Raw genomic sequence first — 22394 nt, 5'->3', positions numbered from 1 at the left:
CAGCCCCGCGGGCCGCGCCCGGGTGACAACGGCCGCTTAGACCGCTGTAGCGGAGCGCTGCTGGGCAGGTAGCGGCGGGGGGATACCGGGAGCGCGGGGCAGGCGCGGTGCGCGTGGGGGTGCGCCAGCGCGGTCGGGCTGCCCTGCCCTGCCCTGCCCCCTCGCTCCCCCTCCCGGACCCGCGGCCTCTGCGTTAGTGGCGCACAGCGCCTGAGGGCCCCTTCGCAGCGGGGCTGTGCGGGGCAGGGCGTGAGCGTGCGGGGCCGAGTCACGCGTTCGTCCCCGCCGCCGCCGCCTCCTCGCGGTGCGGTGCTCGCCGGCAGGGGCGCGCGGGCCTTCGAGCGGCCGCTTCTGCCGGGCCGTCGGCGGGGGCTCGAAGGCGCCGGTCGCCTCGGTGCGCGGCGGGACCCGTCCGCCCCGGCGTCTGCTGGCCCAGAAAGGCCCCGAAAGCCCCTCCGTGTTCCTGGCTTGGGGGGCCTGGGCGCTCTCCTTTTGCGCGAGTCACAAAACCGCTGTGGATGTAGCATGTGACGGGAAACCTAGAGACTGCAAAAGAGAAAGGCAGAGGGTTTTCTTCAGTTCTCTTCAGTGTTGCTAGTATCTTAACGCATGTACTGCAGTCACCGCGCTTCAAGAAGGGTGCGCTGCTGGTGGCACGTGTCCCGAAGAGAGCAATGGCAATGTTTCAAAGTGTCTAAAAAATATAATACTGAATAAATTTGAAAAGGGAAAACTGGGCGAAACATTAATCTTCAAATATATAAAGGGTTTGTGTGCAGATGGAGAGAATAACTTAATGGTCCTGGAGGATAGGGTGAGAAGTAACAGGCTTAAATTGCTGCAAAACAGTTTCAGGTTTTATTATAAAGATTTGAAGTCTTAAATGGGTGTTGGGGTGGTTGTGGAATTTCAGGTTGTGTTATAGTTTTGAAATATACCTGTCCAAGTTAATATAGGTATCATTATCCCACTGTGGGCTGGGGAACAGGCAAGTGACCTAATGAGAGGCCTTTCATCTTATTTTCTGTGAAATTTTGACACCAAGCAGCTCCGAATGCTTATCTTTATCTTCCCAACATCACACTCGCTTTATGTTGAGTAGTGTGGAAAATAGAGTTAAATCTTGTTGGTCTGCAGAGATGAGAGCTTCAGAGGATGAGTATCAGGTGTCTGTATGCCTTTGAAAGTGACAGGATACTTAAACGCTGTCAGAATATTTTTAATTAGCTGAAGTTAAATGGAAGCAATTATAGTTTTCATTAAATGCTGATACAGCTGTAGCTATGAGTCACATTTATCTTTGCTATGAACAAAGGTTTTCCAGAACAACAAGCAAAATGTTTTATGCTGCCCTAAATCTAACTGAGAGTACTGAAAAATAGCATTTGGTGCTGTTTGTGCTAACTCTTTGCATTTTTATTTAGGTTCCCTTTAGAGTTGTGTCCATTGCTGTTCCTAAGCATAATGTGGGGAACACTCTTACACTTACTTGGTGTTTTCCTGCTGTGACACAAGAAGAGATGTTTAAAATATGAGTTAATAAATTGCTATAGTAGAGGTTTTATAATATTGTGTATTTGCAAAAGCAAAGAATAAAGACTTTAGACAAGAGTTACTCCATGTATTTGGTTTTAAAATCCAGTTCTTTGTTATAGGGCCTGGAAGATGGAGTATTCCAATAAAATTTTGCAGAAACCTTTGCAAGCAAAAAAACCCATGACTCCAAGTAATGGAAAGCAAGTAGAAAAGCCGAATAAAATAAGGAATGCTTCAGCAGAGGAGAAGATTTTATATGGCTTGCAAACTAAAGATCATTCTCTTCAGCCAAGTACCTTAGATATAATCTGTAAAAGTAAGGATTATGTCAAAATAAAAGTGTTTTCTGAATCAAATGCGACTTCAGTGCTCCCTGAAAAAAAATCATCAGTGATTCTACCAAGAGTCAGCATTAGCTCGGTAGCCAACAAGGAATGTTGTTATGATATAAACGTCGATCAAAATAGTAGTCAAGAAGAATGTCAAGATCCTGTGCCTGATATAATTTGCAACAAAAATTCAGATGCAAAACAACTTTTAAATGCCAGATGTTTAAAAGTTATACTTCATAAATGGTATGAAAATGGTGTAAGCACAGCACCATCCAAGTCAGTTGAGGTGTGTTTGTGCTCGAGCCTGAATGGACTGCCCATTGATCGGGTAAAAGAGAGCGCTTCTGAGGCTGCGATTGACAGTGAGAGTAAGGGTAAGAGAACTAACAGTGTTGTTCCCATCCTAGAAAAGATGGGCATAAAACCTGGAACAAAGCCTGCTAAAAAACTTGTTCCAGTGTTAAAAAAAATAGATGAAATAGATGCTTCAAAAAAGAAAAAAGAGAATTGTGCTGCCTTGGTTACTCCCATGAAGACTACGAGAGACAGAAACGCTGCTCTGTCTGGGGGTAAAGTGTCTGGTGGAGATGATAGTTCAAATATTTTTGAAGATGATGAAATTATGCTGCCGGATACATTGTGCGAGTCTAGTATAGGTAAGCATTGCTTTTTTCTGTTGATGTAGTGCTTCACTGTTCAGGGCAATTTCTTTCAGTTTAGCTCTTTGTGATTGATATATGGGTTTTTGTTCTATCATGAGAATTCTGTTGGTTATTCTTTCATATACTGTCTGCTTTTCTAACCAGTGCACTATTCTGAAATTACTTGGGTGGCCAAAGAAATATTATTAGCAGGTTCCTTTGCACCCCTTCCATATGTTTGGATTGTTTTCATATGCTGTGGTGAAACAGGAAGAGCATGGTGACAGTCTTAGTGCATGCAGGACAACACAGTAGAAGAAGCACATAATGAAAGGAGGGAAATGATCCTAAGAATGAGTCAAGAAAAACAAAATGAGAAGCTAATCCCAGAATAAGTATTTTTCACTTTTTTTTTCCTAGAGAAGTATGAGATTAGAAAGTCCACTCTTCCAATAATATGCCCTTTACATAAAGACTTTCTCTATTGACCAAACTGTTGCAGTTTACTAACTGAAATTCTCTGCTTCTACTTTAACCCACCTCTCCTATGAGAATATTTATAGTGTTAATTATCATTTTACCTGACATGAGGACGATCCTGACCTGTTCTGAATGCATAGGTCAGGATAAATTGTGTTCAGGCATCAGCAACTAACTAACCAAGGGTCAGGATTTCCTGGGCAGAAGGAGATTAACTGAATTGTTGGATTTGGGACTTAAAATTACAAGCACTGTATTGAACGGGTAACTTTATTCATGTTTGTGATGGATCTTTAAGCCTAACATGGCTAAACAGGTATTTTGCAGCTATGATTGTTAACAACTTTGCGTAAGATGCATCAAAGCAAATTTGAAACAGCAAATCATTACCAACTAGTTTGGAGGTTTGAGACAAAACAAAGCAGTTTCCTCAACTTTGCTTTTATTTATATGGTACCTGGCTGTAAGCTTTATTTCTAATACATGTTTTAGTAACACTGTATTTATACATAAGGCAATAAATCTGAGCAAAATACCTCTTTTCATAGATGCAAGTGATGATTTTGGTCTCCTTAAAAATGCCTAATAGTTAACTTAAAAAACTTTAATAGTATCTCAAAATTTGAAATAATTACTAGTGCCTTATTTTGATCCCCAAAAAACTAGTCATGATTCTTGAGCCTCTGAAAACATTGCTATGAACCTTGTCATTAAATTCGTATTATTGGGAAATCAGTAGAGAGTTATTTCATTCACCATTGGGACAAAAGCCAAATGTTTTGGGGGCGGGGGAGCTGGGGGGGGGGTGAAGATGCACCTGAACAGTCCCCCACCCCTTTCTTCCTCCCGGAAAAAAGTTCGTGTTAAAACTGATTCCTGCAGGTGTTCTGGCTTAGGCAAAGCTGTATGTCTCAACTAGGGCAAATGTTTAAAAAGTGAGCATGATGTGTGCTTAGCTGTGTATACAGTAGCAACTGAGGGATGTTAATTAGATGAAATATGATGTACTTGCAGGATGTGTGGAAGCAGGCTTAATTGTCAGGTTCCTGGATGTTTACAATTAGGAGGAAGGTTGATCCTTTTTCTTATGTTCAGGCTCCCAAGTACAAAGACTTTCTCCTGTCTTGTGTAGAAAAGGGAGTCGTCTTTCTGCAAAGTGCCTAAAATAAGTGACAGTGAAAAAGTAAATACTACTGTAAAAGGCAGTCATGCAAACCTAGCTCTTAGAAGGGGAAGAGGTGAGGTTTTGTTGGTCTTTTTGGAGTGAGGTGGAAGGAAGTGGTTGCAAGCCAGCTGATCTCCTGGAGAGTGAAGCTCTTCTTGATCACTGCTGTGCTTAACTTTTCTTTGTCTTAAGAAAATCACACTTCATAACTAAAAAAAATGCAGTACAACTTGTGATCAGAGCTGCGATAAGCCTGTTTACTGCAAACTAGCATGGATTCGGTGTTAAAATAAATGCTATTTTAATTATCATGCATTTTAATTACCACTTTAGAAATTCAGTACAGTTCTTTCTCTTGAATCTTTGAAATGCTCATCAAATGTGTTTTAGCACTTAGTACTATGTTGAGTAGGTCATATTTCATTGACACAGAAACTGTATACTTGCTTTAACGGAAAACTTGTTTGCGTAGAATAGATGCTGAATTTCACAGTTACTCTAATGCACTGCTAAGTGCATGAAAAATTTACTATTACTATTTTAAAAACTTTAATATGGGTAGCTATTTAAATTATGTGTTCTCGATAATTTGAAAAGTATTTGCTATATACAGTCCTAATTACCTTTTTTTGACTGTGATAGTGTAATATATAAATGAAACTCTGCAAACAGTTGTTTGCTGAGCAGTACTCTGTATCTTAATATTCTATTTAGTAAAAGATAACTAAGTTTTTCACCCTTACCGTTGTAATGATAGCTTAGTTACTTTTCTAAATGAACAAAAATCCAAACTTTTTTGGAGGCCAGTGTCCTTCTATCTCATTCATTTTCAGCATATCAGCCTTTACATTGTATCAACCTTTACATTCTTTGGGGGTAGAGAGTTAGTCTTCCAGCCCTATCAGTTGCTTCAGTAACTGCCTCTACTGCTGTTGCTGCTGCTTGTGTGATGATTAGCAGAGTGAAACAGAAGTATTCTGTCCTCTGGATTTGTTTCTGCTTGGGAAAGGGGCAAAACAGCTGTTGTACAGTCACAAAATTCTTGTTAAATTTATGCATCATCAGAAAGTAATGAGTCAGAAATACTGTTCTTTTGGCAAGATAAGTACAATCTTTAAGTTGCCAGTGTAAGACTCTTCCTTGACTACAAAATATTACCTCTGAAACCCCTAGAGAATAATTTCCTCTGTCATTCCTCATTTTAATGTGGTTAGGAGAAAGAGGGGTTGGGAGGAGAGGTAGTTCGTTTGCTGGTAATAAGAAGGAATCTCATGTTTGAAAAATGATGGTGGTTCTGACGTGCACCTGAGGTTGGCTTCTCAGATGATAAGGCTTAAAGGACCCCTAATCCCAGGAAGGTGCTTATTCTGATATGTGAAAAAACTCTGAAATAAAGGAAATTGAGAGGCACTGGCCCAGCGTAGAGCAGGGAAAAGCCATCGGGCATATCTTGGTGTTATTTCTGCAGAAACAGCATCGTTGTCTTTTATCTACCTGTCTCAAGGTAGAGAGCCTGCTGCTGTTGCTGGAAAAAGGAAGAGGAGAGAAATAGCGCGCTCAATAAATGTCTCTAATAAAGTTTTAATAGTGAAAAAATTAATAGCAGCAATCGTCAGTGATCTTGTTTCTTTCTCCATCTCTTCCCCTCACTACACTTTTGCCTGACTCGCTGGTTTCCTCATCTTTCCACACAAAATACTGTGTCCCAGTCATAAGATCAAACTGCTGCAGCATATTTAAGGAGGCACATCAGGTGATTTGAATAATACTGCTCCCCTTCCTCCCCAGCCCTGAGTTGTAATTCTGTATGTTGTAATACAGAATGAATTTTGTAAGGCTAATGTGAGCTTTGTTTACTTTCAGAGAACACTCAAAGGAAGAGGGTATGCTCGGGAAGCAAGGAAAATATCCAGTGTAAACGCATTAAGATTTCTGATGAAATCAAGAAAGAGAATACTTGTACAGTGTCAAAAAAGGAAGAAAACCTTTTGGGAAAGGTACATTGCTGTGCTTTGAATGTTTGTCGTTTCATGTGTTTTTTAAAACGGAGATATGATTATCCTGTTTGTAACTTCAGGTGGGGAGCGCAACATTAGGGATGCTGGTAATTGTCTTTCTAGGGAGAATTCAAATACATGTTGGGGGGAAAAATACAAAAGTTATTTTGAATAGATTCTCTATTTAACTGAAACTTAAAGTATTTTGATTGTCATATAAGACAAAAATTACATAATTACACATGTTCAGTTCTTGCATGTTTTAGGTGAAGTACCATTCACTTTATGTGTGGATCTTGCAATAACTTTTTGAAAGTGTGTGTCAGAGTTCGTTCCTGCATTTGATAATTTGCTTAAGACAGAATGGAATTATCCTCCTTCTAGAAGATAGAAACAGGAGGAATTACTCAGAGGAATAATGATTTCCTTCTCCATTTGTGGAGAGCAGCTGAAAATTCATCTCCAGTTCATCTCTATTTTAAGTAAATATTTCTTTATCAGCTGCTGCTCTTTCAGAGGTAGAATGTAGAGCATAATGTCTAAGGTGTTAGTTGTTGGTTTATGTCAGTAGTGAATGACCAGCGAGAGGAAGAAATCTGGGGCTATGAGTGCCTTCAACGTAAGTATCTTTCATATTTAGCAGTGTTATAGCACACCAATATATACTGTTCATCAATATGCATCTTAGAGAATTTCAGTGTTGTTTTTTTTTCCTTCTTCTAATTGGGGCCCAAAACTATGTTTTAATGAAGTTCAAGGAATTAAGACAGAGTATTTTAAAAGTCTCAACATCTTAACAATTATCAGGTAAGATAAGAAATAAATACTTTAAGGGAAAAAAGCTAGAAATTTTTTTTTTGTTTCTTTGCGTTTTGTAAAACAAGAGGGAACTATTGTATTGTTGCAAGAAAGCAAAAGCAATTCAGTAATGACTTTCAAGAAAAGGAATGAGTTTGGCAGGTTCTTTTTATCACAGAAAAAGAAAAGAAGTACTTCATATAGAGAATAATAATCAGGAATCTATACTATGGTTTTTAATAAAAAAAATTTCTGAGGAAACTCATTACATCTTTTACAAAATCTTGCTTGTTTTCCTGACATTAAGATACACCCTCAGTCCAGTTTATACGTAAACAGTTTTGCCTTGTGGTTGATATCAAGGAGACCAGTCCTGATGTGTAAAATCAACACAGAACTTTATATTGAATTTTTAATAGTAGTAATTAAAATTATTTATAACTTATTTAAAATATAATTCATATTAAAGGTTTTATGGAGTCATGAAGAAAGGTTTTATTTTTCATTATAAAAAGCTTCACTTGCTCATCAGTATTCTCTGCTTAAAAGCAGCCTTGCCTTTCAGCAATTTCTGATCTTCAAGCCAGTAGAAGAGCAAATTCCAAAATTCTGCACATAGAAAAATCATAAATGTTAAACAAATGTTTAAAACTACTGCTAGTGCACTGGAAATGGTTGACGTAAACATATTAATTTTAGCTCTATAAATTTTTGGAAGGTGTGCTTAGGTACATTTTGACACCTCCTATATGCAAAGTGGGTTAAATATAATGGAGAGAAGAATGCCAAGGTACGGAATTCAATGTTTTTTATGTCTGCCAGAAATGCCACAAAAACATTAGAAAGAAAAGGACTCTTCCCTCCCCTAAAAATTTAATTAGATTTTAAGTTTAACATTTCATTTGTATAGTTATCTCAGTGTTGAAGGATTTTTAGATTTGAAATATGGCTTTTCTTTCTTATAGATCAAACTTATGATTCGTGAGCAGATGGAAATTTTAAATACTGACTTCTTTAATCATAAATTGGAAGGTTTAAGTGGAAGAGTTGAACAGGCACAATGCTGGAAAAAACATGAAGAACTAGCTATAACATTCCTAGTAAGTTTCTTTGTAAAAATGTATGACTATTTTGCATGCTGAATATGCTACTACACATGATTATGATTATTATGCTACGTTAGAGAAAGAAGACCCCAAAAGTATGTGATCTTTTCATCTTGTGTGACATAAAGATCAGTTTAATAATAGTTGTATTTTTAACTTCTCTAAATTGCAGTTGTTTCACTGTCTACTCCTTGTATGATGATAACATATAATAACATGTCACTAATTCAGGTAAACCTGAATTTTAATTTTAAGTAATACTGTGTTTCTTTTCTGTTGCAGAAAAAAGTATCAAAACTTGAGAGACGTATTAACACTGTGATAGCATTTCAGAAGAAAGTGTTGTCAAAAATGGTTGCTCATCAGGTACGATGCAGATGCGTATGCTAACAGAGGTATTAATGACTAATTGCAAACTAATGGGTAACACTGAAACTTGGTAGCTTTGCTAGCTGCATTGCTCTCACTTGCATCAATAACAAAAATCTATGTAGAATTCTTAAATTGATAGAGATTGATCTTTAGGGGATCTTTGGTTTGATCTTTGACATGTAGAGATAAGGTAAAGTGAGATGCTTATTAGCCTCAAAATTTAAGTAAACGTTAATTTTTTTTTCTTTTTTAAACCAAGTTAATCTTCAAGAAAAAACTATGTGCTTTGGTATTATTGTGGACTTGCTTGTTTGGGTTTTCTTTTCTGTTTTTAAATGCAGCTTGAGTAACTTAGCATTTGTTGCAAATATAAGCAAGTTTGTATTGTGGCTTTTATGACAATGCAGTATTTGTTTCCTACTCTGTCAGACAAGGCTTCCAAGTGCAGACTCCCAAAATACAATTCTAAACCAGCCTGGATCCTCTGCTTCCTTTCTGAATACCATAAATACACAACAAAGTTGCTCAAGTAAACTTTTACTGTCATCCCACGCTGGTTTCACTTCAGCATGTGTTTCAGAAGATGCAAGGTAGGTGTCTATAATTGAATTCTAAAAATGTAGTTAATGGCCTTATATTGCTTTAAAACATTTATGAGAAAATTTACTCTTTCTCTCAACTCTTCAGTGGCAGTTAAATTCTGTTTTATGATTGAATTTAAACTCAGCTGTTATTTAGGTGCTCAGTGCTGTTGCTCATATCTCCACTTTATCCATTGCAGCTCAAGCTAGATCATCAGTCCTTAAAGTGCTTAAAGACAAACAGGTCTGTTAGGGCATTGATTTCTTATTGAATGACAGGAATGTCTGTGTAAAGATATTTGAGTGGTCATGATAGGAAAAATCTTCCAGGTAACTTCTTAATGCAAAATATAAAAACATTGAATGTCCTGCATTCTATTTCCATTTTTCAGACACTTTCAGAATGAGAGAAATCCAAATTCCAGAAAAACAATTTTGTATATTATGAGATTTTTGGTCAGTATATACTAAATAACATTCAAGGGAATTCTAAACAATATTTTTAAAATAATTTCTTAAAATATTTTAACTCGTTCATGTCAGTGTTCCACCAGTTACAATACTTCTCGTGTAAGTTGTGTGCACCCTGCAAAAACTCACCACCAGTCCTCTGCTTGAAGCCTTGCGCACATGCAGAAAAAAATGGAAGAAATCTTCAGATGCTCCCTCACAGAGCTGGCAAGGAGTTTGCATTCATTTCTGTCTTGGCAGATCTGAGACTGAAGCTTGTTCCCATCCTCTGGTGCTGGTTGAGTGTGAGCTCTGGAGTAATACTGCCCATCCGCTGCTTGCAGGGTCCTCTTTCTGTGTTATATCCAGCTCCCTCCAGTGGACACACTGGGGACCAGATGTCTATTTTTTCTTGTTCTTCCTCTCCCGTTTTACCAAACACGATTTTTCTGCACCAACTAGTAAGAAAATAGTAACTTGCTTTGGCCTGAATATAGACAAAGGCAAAATAAAGCTATTTTGTGTACATAAACAGTTTTGCTCAAACAAATATTTATGTGCTGTATTCTTTCTATATTTTCCACTTATTCAGTAGTACCAAGAGAGATTTGATCAGACCCTTGGTTACTGTTGATGGGATACTATAAATAAATAGCTGCAAGGCAATGTAAAACAAAGACATTATTAATAATGTAAAAAATGAGGGACAGGTTCAGAGATAACTTCTTTCCTGAGGAAATTTTGTAAGTAAACAGAAATCAGTTTCATATGGATTTTTCTATGCCTAGATTTTGCTAGTGTTTCACTGATTATATTTCTATGATTTGGACCAAAAATCCAATTAAAAAAAAATGCACATGTAAAGTGGTTAATTAATGTGCAAATGACTGTGCAAGTTGCAGAAATCCTTGTCCTATAGCTGGAATCTGGTTTTCAAGCTTGTGAAGAAGCCCCTCATCCCCTACATGATGTTGTTCTATTGCTTTATTTAATCTGGCGATAAACACACATATTCTGTGTGATTGGAATCGTATGGGATCTTCATTCTTATTCCAGTCTACTTGCAATGTTTAGTTTAACCCCTCCCCTTCTCGTGCTCCTTCCAACTTACTCTGGAAGTTTGCAGTCGCTATTCCCTATTCACAGCTCTCATAATGATTGACAGGCTTGTTAGGGGTTTAGTATGGATCATGAATAAAAGGGCCGATATGTATTATCGCATGTGCTTAAAATATGATGGTGAGCTCTTTCCCCCAAAACTAGCATCTCAGAATCTGAGCAGACAGCAGGAACAGAGCACACTGGGTGAAGTGTCAGGGTCATATTTTGTACTAGATCAGCCTCTTAGATCATCCATGCACCTGAAGGATGTTCACTCTTTGGAGTCTTGTAACCTGTTTCCTGCCTACCTACCTTACCTACCCACCATTTTCCTAGGATTCTTCAACTGGCAGTTCAAGTTTTTACTTCAGGAATAAGCCAGGACAGGCTCATGCACCGCTAGCCTGAGTCTGAGGAGGAATAACCCAACAGTAACATCATCACAACTGGTAGAAGCCTGAGTGGGTGGGCAGAGATGGGAAGACTCCTGAGTGCAAGTGCAGTATCTCTGAAAGGAATTGGAGCCATCTTAATCCTTAAGGCTGAGGATTAATTGCTTACAGGAACTGATAACTCTAAATGAATAAGATATGCTAAAATCAGGATGTGTATTTTCCACCTCTCTTGAGAACCTAAGGTTTCAAAGTGTTTGATTATGGTGATGTTAAATCTAGTGAAATGTGTTCAGAAATACAGATTCCTTGCCACACTGACATGTAATACTACTTTTAAAGTAATGATGTCACCTCCTTAAAAAATACTTCATGATTCTGCCTAGTATTTGTTTCATAACAAAACGCGTTACCTATGTTTAAAGGTAAAGTTGCTGTGAACTAGAGTTGATAGAATTTAACTTGGAAATATTCGAAAGAGGAGAAGGAAAGTGATCCTCCCCCAACCTTGTCATAGTTCGGCTTCCTATTGCTTGATATTCCAGTGCCTGATTATTTTTTTTATTTTTTTGGCCCTTCCCTTGTGAATGCTAGCTTAGCTTCATTAGTGTTCCTTGTGTTCCACTGATTATGGTGTATTAAACCGTACTAGGAGTCTTATTTGCTTGCAGACAAGTCCTAATTTCTCTTACATCCTTGTTTGGCTTCTGTAGCTGGGTCTGTAAACCACAAAAGCTGTTTTCTGGTTCATGGGCTGACAAGGCAGATTGGATGAATTAGGGAGGTGAGACAATTTTTCAATTAATACAGAGACAGAGGAACTGTAGAATTTAGTGAAGCAAGGTGGACAGCTGCAGGATACTATACTTTAATTAGTGGTTATCATAGTTTCCTTTCTTTGGCAGGGCAGTCTGTATTTCTTTTTTTTTTCTTTTTTTTCTTTTTTTTAACAGCCTAAGTAAATCTGAAATAAATTAGTAGTGTAATGTATTATTGTCTGTAATAACAGAGATAAGCTATCTGGAGGAAAAAAAAACTTGAAGTATTTTATAGCAAACATAGCATGAACTCAAAACATTTTATGGCATTGCTTGATATCAAGTATTGAAGGGATGCTGTCAGTTTTTAAGCAGAGTACCTTTCAGAATGTTTCAGCTATAAAACTTGATTCCTAATGCTCATGTTAATCTTTGAAGTTTCACTTTAAAAAAAACACATGGTGAGTAAAACCTTAAAACAGATAACTAGTATCTGTACAGAGAAAACTATGTCCAGATAAACCAAATACTGTTAATTACACAATATAAATCTGAAAAAATAAATTATGATCTTATTTTTCACTCTTCTATATATTTTTTTTATTTCAAAGAAAAATGCATTAACTTATGCTTTTTTTACCATCTGAATAACTGAATCTTTGCTTAACGGCAAAATGAAATAGGAAGGGTTCACTTGTCTAAAAAGTCTTTTCAGTATCCCTGAATAATTGGCAATGAGAATTTGTTGATTTGTTATTGAATATGAATAAGATTCAAAACACTAATTTGACACAGCTCTAACTAGTTAGGTTATACTTTTCTTAGTTGTAACCAGTGATCAGCTACAGGGTATCCAGAGGAAAAAAGATGAGAACTTTTGCATGGCTGTAACTGTGCAACAAAATGTGGATGGGATTCCCATGTTTCTTTGGGGGAAATCTTGAATAGAAATATCACTGTATGTAGCATATGTACAGTGAGTCTACTGAATTAAATTGCTGGTTTTTGATCTAAATAGATGCAGTAAATCTGATGCAGCCTAGATACTTAAAATTTTCTCTACTTGTACAGTATCTATACATACAGAACCTCTTTATAGAATAGCTTTAATCTGCATTTGGCACCAGTTCAGGTGATGGGTGAACCTAGAAAGTATACTGTAGTACGGGCAGTGCAGATGTCAAACTGTCCCCTTAATTGCTGTTATCTTTTTCTCTGAGTAAATTTACACTTCATATGTTTCCAGTCCATGTGATCTTAAACAGATGTTTTATGCCTGAGATCAACTGGATTAGCTTCGCCGTTAATAAGTAGATAAATTCTTTAGGGATTTTGTTCATCCTTTACACTATAAAACCGACTTACTAGTGTGTATGCATATCAGTATGCCTAATGGCAATTATTGATGGTTTTGAATATTAAGTAACCCTGGATTTGAGACAACAAAATATACCTCAATAGATCTCATGCCATTTGATATGCAGTGTGAGATCATGAAGTCGTCGGGTTTTGGGTAATGTGAGTAATTGAGGGTTACAATTTGGAAAGCACAGAAACATACTGCTGGTGGACAGAATTTCAATTAATGCATGCCCCTATTTTCATAAAGCAAGCAAAATGACTTAGTTATTTTACTGAGATGGAAGCAAGTAGGGTTTGTTTCTAGAAAAGACGTCTAGAGTGTCATACATTCTCCTGATACATAGCACACTCCACTGTTAAATAGTAAATGTAGCAATGCACAAGTTGGTAAGTTGAAGGGATCTCTAAATGTGTTTTATCTATTTTTGTTTTGTTTATTAGCTCTGATGAAGTCATACTGATCTCTGTGGAAGGCCAAAATTCAGCAACTGCAAATAATTCAGGTATTGAAACTTAATGTTGAATTCATGCATGCATAATGGATATACTGCAGAATATACAGAGTACATCTAGCATATTGCTGGCTACTAATGTATTTTTTTTAATGTCATTAAAATACAGTTTTGATTCTGAAATACTCAAAGATGTGCCAGTTCTTTGGGGGGGAAAAAAAAAAGCTTTCTCCTCTCACTTTATGTAGATGTTAAAAAACAAATAAACCCTATCAGTAGACTTCAATTATTTAAAACGTTTGCTTTAGTATTCTTGTATGAGGGGGCACTAATGACAGTTTTTACACATCCAGTGCACCACTTGTTTTAATATTACAACATTCTTTTCAGAAAATAGCATAGGAGGAGTAGAGGATTAATTTAGTTGTCTGTATGAAATTGTTAGAACTTCATAGATACTTGAAAGCATTGGAAACTCTACAGGTGAATCTGCCACATAAATGATGTAATGACAGAGTGAGAATTCTGAGCAGCTCTTTCCTCTTTCTGGTAGTGGTTGCTGCTTAAAGGGCATAAGTACCACCCTTTAATCAAGACTAATACACAGTAGGCTGTTTTTTCCTCTCTACCCACATACTTTCTTCATTGCAATTGGGGCTAATTAACTTGGGGAAAACTTCTGCAGAAATGCTAGCCCGCAAAATGTTTGACAGCATCTCAGAACACACACTTTCTGACCTTGCTTCCTTACCGAGAGGTATTTCATACTTAGATCCCCTCTAAGACAGTTCCAAGCAGGTTGAGTTGACTTGCTAGATGGTTGCTCCTTAGATAAAGGCAATACTGTGCATTCTTGGTAAGTCTGTTATTTCCATAACTGTCCCATGTTTTTTGGGAGGGAGGGAGATTTATAATACTGTTGCACTAACAATTATTAAAAAGTATTTTTGTAACAGTATAAATTAAGACTTACAGGCAAAACATGTTTTAAACATTTGTGAAAATTGTGTTACAGATATTCCAAATAACCAAATATCTACACAAGCAGAAATGTCAGCAACAGCTCAGGTAAAAAATAAACTAAGAGTATTTTTCATGTTTTTCTCAAATAAAACAAATTGTAGCTGATGGTACGTAGACCGCTTCAGTACCCTGGCTTTTGAGTTACTCTTACAGCTGATTAGTATTTGGAACAAACATAAGATGGTACAACCCCTATTGAATCTCTTGGGGGGGGTTGTTTGTTTGTTTTTGAACAGATAATGTAGGTATGGGCTGTCATCCCTCTTGCTTGTATAATTGTTCTGCCACCTTCTTAAAGATGAACTTACAGAAGAAAGAATAATATGTAAAGTGATGAAGAAATGTTGTGCTTGTTTTCCCCTTGGAAATGGAGACCTTGCCTCCTCGATGCATGGAGTTTTCCATGGTGCATGGAAAACAACAGAAACAATTAGGTTAAGCAAATGAGAGCCAAAGAGATATTGGTTGATCCTGAGCTATTTTAGTCTTGTAAGCACTTATTCAGCTTCATTTATTCCTCATTTTGGATAGAAGGTGAATATTTAAAGAAAAAAAATAAAGTAGGTCTCTTTCTTCCAGCACTGAGAGTTTGCTCTAAATTACTTTTTGATCCCTTAAATGAAACCAAGTTGATATACTTGCTTTCCTGACCTGCAAAAAAAAGGGGGGAGGGAGAAAGTAAACTTAAACCATTTTAGTCCTTCTCCATACAATCCAGGAAGCGATAAGCCTCACTCCTAATTAACAACAACAACAAAACCCATGTATGTTACCTTTTTCAAGCAGTATTATTTTTTGATTTTGTGAAAGATGAGTTTCTCAGACCTTCCTAAAGTGTCTTTGACTATCCTGAAATCCCTCTCTGAATGCTTCCAAACAAATTTTTCAGTACCATCTTAGGGTTCTGCCAAGCTGCATTTCTTCTTCAAAGAGAGGTTTATCAGCTAGTATTCTACTGGAAGAAAAGTCTAGATACAGTTTAGGATAGGATTTTGGAATCCTAATAGAGGATTCCCAAGTCTAATGTTGACATCCCTACCTACAGATTGATGTTGAGATAGACTTATAGCAATTCAGTATTTGAAATATTCCTCAAAAATATTTAAGTGTTAATCACATTTTTAAAATAACACAGAAGCCTGTAGACTAGAATCATATTGTGGGCTATAAGGTCATTCATGCCATTGATCTGGGCTTCAGGTGTTGAAAAACTTGATGTTTTGTGATTATGATGTGAAATCTAAACACAATGTCAGGTGAGGCAGCGCTGGTGGGATTGGGGCAGCTGCCCATACTTGATTGGAAGGGTAGATTTGACTAGAGATACATGGTTTTACTCTGAAAATATTCATGTGAAGACATTTTTGACTGGTATGTTCTCAAACTTACCTTCACTTTAACCATTTACTCTAACCTAGTATTCTTCAATTTGCCTATGATGTCATCTCCCTACTTCTACTCAAGCTATCAGAAAGTGTAATAAAGTATTTGTTTACAGTATGCATATTGGCCAACTGGAATTCATAGCCTTTTTATAGACTGCATTTTCATTCCTGTTTTCCCATTTTAAAGGATGCTTTTGTTTTAGACTGTGCTCAGAATGCTTTTTGAGGAGTTCGGATTCTGAATCAGCAGTCTTTCTTGCCTGCATTTTTTTGATTGAGGAAAATAATCATAGGTAATTGCAAAAATCCAAGCACTGAGAATCATGTCTTTTACCATGGTAATTTGTATCTCCTCAGAGAAATCCAGAGATCATGGTGGTACTGAAGTGTTTGTAGTGACATTTTTCTTCCCAATGTATCTCATCAGTGGAATTATATCAGGAACAGCAGCTCAGTCAATGGGAAAAACTTCTTCCTCTGGGAGAGCAGGCAAAACTTTATAAATCTAGATTCATATAAAGCTACTATAAAAACACATGGTATTTAATGATTTATTAAGTTTATCAATTGAGTGACTATTTTTCATAAGAATAGCAAAGAAAATAACATGATACAATTTGGCTCTTAGAGCGCCCACAAAATTGTTACTGATATGTCCGGTCCTAGGTCCAGTTGTACTAGAAGGTGTCCTCAAACAATTAGATGACTTTCTAGAAGGTGTCCTCAAATGACTTTCTAAATAGTTTGTTGTGGACCATCAAGTATTGTTTTTACTTGCTTGAATTTCTGCATATATACTATGCCTGGCTCTATAACTTTGTGTTTTTATAAGAATTTTTTTCTCTTTGTGTAAGAAATCTAAGCTTACAGGTATGTTCCATTCTGCAAACTGTTAAATAGTCTTGTAGTTGCTTGATATTAAAATTGAAAGAGAAACATTCAAGTGATTGTCTTTTTCAGAGCAAAATAAAAGAAAGAAAACTTGAAGTGATTGACCTAACAGAAGACGAAAAGCACAATTCTAGCAAAGGTAAAAAGAACATTTTGTTAACTTACTTTTCAGCATCTCCCTAAACTTAATGGGATAGGTGTAACTATGAATCACTTAATTTATGTAACTTTATTCTAAGGAGAGGTTAATTTTGTAGAATCATAAAACCGTATCCATTTCTCAAAGGGAAAACACTCTCCTGTTAGCAGCTGCCCTTGCATATCTCCATGATAGCAGTGAATTGTTTTTGGAGATGAAAAGCAATATTTAAAGAATTTGTCTTCTCATAAGGAATGTCTGTTTGCTGACTACAAATCTACCTCTTCTGGTCATAACCCCTGCTCTTACAAGGAGAAAACAGTTATACTTTCTCATTAAGACAAGCTGTTACACTGAACAGCTTTTTTAACTGCTTGGTAGTAAAGTTAGTCACACTATGTTCTTGTTGCAAAGGATACTGCTCAGTATAAACAAATGGACTCTTGGTCTTCATCCAGCTAAGTGGAGACGTGTTCTCAGCATGATAGGAACCGCCCAGATGTGTCTTACTTGTACTAAAATGAGGCATTTTCTTTCTTAGTTCCCCAGAGGTTCACTTTGAGGCAAGGGATGGGATTCTTAAGGTTTTGGAGAATCAGATTATAGAACTTTGCAATGGAAGTACTAAGATTGGTATGAAAGAAACATGAATCCATGCACAAAAGTACCGGAAGAAAAAGCAATGGCTAAACAGAAAGAAAGAAACAGAAAGTGTCAAAATATAGCATATGTCATTAGCTGAGGTTAGCCTTTCCTGGACCACAACCTGTGTGTGTGCGTGTGAGAGAGAGAGCGAGAGAGATTACATGCAGTGACCAGATAGCAAGAAGACAAAGAACAAACTGAAGCCATAAGATAAGATGACAGGAAGACAAAGAACAGCTGGTGGAGCCATAAGAAACCTAGATAAGGAAAAGGAAGGACAGTGTCTGACTCAGCAGTTCTACTGAAGACTCAAAGGGTGATACAAGATACTGAAGCAAAAGATCACAATAACTTTCCACTCCTAAAAGGGTATAAAAGGCAAAATCCAAAATCCAGATCAGTGTTGCCAGCAACAGGAACCCAGGACATACAGTGAGGACATGAGCGCTGGTGTTCCCTTGTTCTCTGCTGTCGCACACAAGTAGTCCGGCTTAGGCTATCTGGGCACACATGGCTTCGGGGTTGCAGTTATAATAGTGCGAGTGGGCCCAGTCAGCTTTCCTAGAAAGCTAAATAAAGTATTTCCTTTGCCTTCTATGTGATTTGGCATTGAGTTTTGCTACGTAATTGCTACAAAATGGTAAAGTTAAGTTATACTTTCTTAAAAAGAAGATGCTGCTAGAATATTATCAAAACATATATTAGGTGGACCTTTCTGGATTAATGTAAAACAGTAGGTTTTATCAGGTATGTCAGACAAGACTTAAATTTGATTTTTGCTCAGTTATGTAATTATCACTGTCGCCCTACTTTTAAATCCATTTTTGTTTGTTTTACATTTGGAGCTGGCCCAAATGCTTAATTTAGAAGTTCTGTCGATGAGCCTTCCTCCTTGAAGATGATTATGCATCCTAATTTTTGTCAGGAACAATTTTAAAAAATAAACAGTTTAAAGACTGCTTGGCTCCTATAGAGTAATCGAAGTTGTACCTAAATGTAAGGGAAAAGAGAAAATTTGGCATCTTTCACTACAGTCCTTTTGCAGATACTTAGGTAGGTTCCCATTCTTGTTCTGAATATGTACAGAACGTATTCTTGATGAACTAAGCATAGTTGGTGGCGAATTTGTATTTTACACTAATTTTAAAACTGGGTCCCGATTCTTTGTAATCACTACCAACCAGATTTCTTACTAGAAAAATTGTTAAATCCTGTGATGTGAAAAATCTGATTTAGTTGTATTACTAGATCTGTTTGGGAATTAGCTAGATTATTTGAAATTATTTATTGTTTTTGTAAACTGCCACATCAGTAATGTGCCATTCAGTTGGTTTTGCAATTTTAATAACAGGTAAATAGTTATTTAAGAACAATCTGAAAGTTGTTTGGCTGATGGAAGAATTTTGCCCCTATTTCTGTATGGAATTAAGTAGTATCCACCTAATTTCTCCAAGATTTGAAGATGAAAATCAGTGGTTACAGGGATTCAGGATGGACTCATCCTGTTCCAGTTTCACTTACTGATAATCTAGCTATACTAAGATGAAGCAATTTTGCAGTTTAAAGAAATTCGCACTTGGTAGATTATTTTGTAAAGATAGAGAGTCCTATTCTGAAGTTATCACATTTTACAATAGGGAAGGATCCATGCATGTAGGGAAAAATCATTAATATATGAATTGAGGATCTTAATAAAGCTGTTTTTTTAATAGGTAGAAAAATAATATTTAAAGCTTGCATCTTGTTTGCAGGCAAAACAGAAAAAGATCAGAAATCTGTATCACATGAAGGGAATTCAAAGCCAGCGTGCCTCAGTTCAGCTTGCTTAAAGCTACCAGCAGAAACATCAAATGAGGTACTCTTTCTTTTACTCAACTTTTGTACTACATTAATTTTAAATTGTGGATTTGCATATTGCAGAATAGTATAGAACTTAATGGAAAATGACCTTTATCAAATGGGAAAGGAGTAGTGTTTAAAGTGTGGCTTTAAAGGAGTAAGCTTTTCTTGTGCCACTAGGAGGCGGTATGGTAATGATAATAGAACAGTAAAGTTTTTGCTCGAAGCAAGCACTTAACGCCAGGAGATTCTGTGGCTAGAAACAAACGCAAAAAAAACCCAACCCCAAAACTTGTTCAAGTCCTTCCAGCTTTCCCCTTCTCTTTCTCTACTGGGGCTTTCTCTCCTTTTCCTCCCCCGCCCCCCCCCCAAATTTGTCATGCCTAAAAATGTGTGAAATCATTATTTGCTAATAGGACTTAAACTTCTACTGTAAGCTTTTAAGTTCCAAAAAAGTTTTAATGCTTCCATACAGATACTTTAAGTGTAAGTAAAACTTTTTTCACCAGGAAATTTTTTACTTAAAAGTATATGAAATGTCTAAAGTAGTATCTTTAAAAAAAAAAAAACTCAGAAAAAAGAGAATATAGCACTTCTTTCTTTTTTACTTCTTGCTGATAATACATAAAGAAGGCTGAATCTGTGAAGCAGTGTGCATATGCTTTATATGCCTAAATATTTGTTTTGAATTAAGTCTTCTGAAGACCAGCATTTATGACAGCAACACAACTGCCATTTTCCTATTTTTGATTTAAATTTGCTGAGTTGAATCTCAGAAGCACAGTTCACTTTTTGGGGGAGGTTTTTTGGATGAGAAATAGAATACAACGTTTCTTTTCTAGGAGTCAGCAGTAAAATCAACCAAAACTTGTTATGTGATGTAGCCCAGATACCATCAGGAGTGTTTAATATCTGTTAAAATTGATGATAATTGCTGAATTTGATGAAGACACCTGCAATTTTACTCATCTCTGCAATATACACCATTTTTAAAACTAAGTAACTGAGTACATGCACAGTTTTGCTTTCTGTCTAAATTTACCCCCAAAAAAACCCTTAAAAAATGTCTAGAAATTGTGTCAGTGCACTCAAGATCCAAAGTAAATAAGGATCTCTCCAGATTTAATTGTAGCCTCTGCAGCAATCCTTTTGATAGAACAAAAGTTGTTCTAAGTTGGTATTACTATAGTACAAGGAGCGTTTTGTGCTTTGGGGAAGAGCATAGTGGATAGACAGAAATTAGGTATCAGCAATGTGCTTAATACATTGACTGCAGATAATCTGTGACACTTTTGTTGGCTTAGAAACTGTACAGATAGTAGCAACTCAGAAGTTTATATATTTGCGCAAAGCTAAGTTAGTATGAATAAAAAGCATTTGCCGTTGTTGTTGTTGTTTAAATAACAGCTGTTTCTGTCTTGGCGCCTAGGCTCCCAAGCAGTTTCCACATCTTCCTTCACTGCCAAGGATCCCTCCTTGTCCAGAACTCACTGAAGAATTCAGAGACACTGTCCCTCCTCAGAAGCCTGAACTAAAAGTGGCTCAGGTGCAAAATCCAAAGGGGATTGCACTGTCATGGACCATTAAGGAAATGGATCCAAAGTGTGCTCCCCTAGACAGTTATCACTTGTACCTGTTCCATGAAAACCTCAGGAACACTTCTGCATCACGTTGGAAGAAAATAGGCAAAATAAGGGCTTTGCCACTTCCAATGGCTTGCTCTTTATCACAGTTTACTATCCCAAAGACATACTACTTTGCCATTCAGTCAAAAGATATATGTGGACGTTATGGACCGTTTTGTGATATACAGTCTATTACCTTAAGTCTTTAAAAAACTCTTGAAGACCCAGACTACCTCAGCAACTGGTCTGCTGTTGTTTCAGTGGGAAATACTACATTCTTACTTGCAGAGAGTTTTGAGTCAAAGCATTATTTGTACTGCAGACAGTATTAACTTCCTTATGTTTCCTACTTGTTACAATCTTACATTATGAACTTTATTCCATTAATTTTGTAAGCTTGTTTCTACAGCCTTAAAAAAGATGAAGACTTTTTTAGAACTTACTTCCACATTTTACTTTCTTGCATCTTTATTATTATATCAGAAGGGATTACTGGATATATGAAAGAATTGAAAATTATAATAAAAGTTTCTTCTTCTTCATTATTTTCTTTGAGTGGCACTAATGAACCACAAGTTTAGGGATCTAAACTCTTTTGAATGCTTGGAAAGGGATGGGCGCATCTTTCTTACTGCTGTTTTTAAAAATTATAGGAAGGATTCTTTTATTTCACCCTCTTTGCTAAACAGCACAAGCTTCCCAAGTGTAAGTTTTTAAAGATACGTTAGTTCAGACAACATTGCTGTAGTACCTCTGTTATTTTGAAGCTTCTAAGAACCACGTAAAATTGATTGTTAATGTAGTTGTGATAATAAAATAGTTGATGCTTAAGAGCACAGTTCCTAACACCTATAATTCTCTTTCTTACTTTTTTAAAGATATCTTACTGCAAAGGATTGTAAAACTTCTTAACTTTCTCTCATTCTGGGTGGAATACTTTACCAAAATACCAAAATAACCCCGGTATATTGACATAAATGTTCCAGACTTCTGTCTTGCAATGTTGTTTCTGGTATTTACAGTTGATGAAGAATCTAAAAGTATTTGTGGAGGAAAAAATGTAGATTCACAGCTGCTATTGAATATTCTAGTAGTTTGGGCTTCTCCCCTTTGTTCCTATGATTAGAAGGCAGAAGTTTTATTGGGTTTGGGAGATTTTCTGGGGAGTTGGAGAATTTTGTTTTTGTTTTGGATCAATCTTAGTACTCATCTGTACTGTTGTCATCTCAGTGCAAACCTGAAGTTTGGACAGGAGCATATGCAGAAGTCACTGGTCCGTTTCTAACATTATTTCTCACACAGTCAGGCTTCTGAAATCAGTGCA

At 36.8% G+C, this 22394-nt stretch overlaps 1 protein-coding gene across 1 annotated transcript; it reads left to right on the top strand.

Annotated features, from left to right (window-relative positions):
* Positions 1-6: 6 nt before the first annotated feature.
* On the top strand, positions 7-21508 carry ATF7IP2 (activating transcription factor 7 interacting protein 2). Its single transcript, XM_026061886.1, has 11 exons — positions 7-68; positions 1656-2524; positions 6018-6151; positions 7915-8049; positions 8338-8421; positions 8857-9017; positions 13513-13574; positions 14539-14591; positions 16892-16961; positions 19358-19461; positions 20875-21508. The coding sequence occupies exons 2-11, from the start codon at positions 1666-1668 to the stop codon at positions 21277-21279; spliced, it is 2067 nt and encodes a 688-aa protein (XP_025917671.1). The 5' UTR covers positions 7-68; positions 1656-1665; the 3' UTR covers positions 21280-21508.
* The last annotated feature ends 886 nt before the right edge of the window (positions 21509-22394 follow it).

Source organism: Apteryx rowi, unplaced genomic scaffold, assembly GCF_003343035.1.
Source record: "Apteryx rowi isolate R43461 unplaced genomic scaffold, aptRow1 scaffold_186, whole genome shotgun sequence".
Taxonomy (NCBI): Eukaryota; Metazoa; Chordata; class Aves; order Apterygiformes; family Apterygidae; genus Apteryx; species Apteryx rowi.
The sequence above is the reverse complement of the archived record's forward strand: the minus strand, read 5'-3'. Positions and strand labels throughout refer to the sequence as shown.

What these genes read in the sequence shown, in the direction of transcription:
- ATF7IP2 (XM_026061886.1), top strand. Translation starts at nt 1,666, where the DNA reads ATGGAGTATTCCAATAAAATTTTGCAGAAACCTTTGCAAGCAAAAAAA. An exon ending in ATTGTGCGAGTCTAGTATAG is followed by an intron (nt 2,525 to 6,017) that starts GTAAGCATTGCT and finishes GTTTACTTTCAG; the next exon opens with AGAACACTCAAAGGAAGAGG. An exon ending in AAATGTCAGCAACAGCTCAG is followed by an intron (nt 14,592 to 16,891) that starts GTAAAAAATAAA and finishes TGTCTTTTTCAG; the next exon opens with AGCAAAATAAAAGAAAGAAA.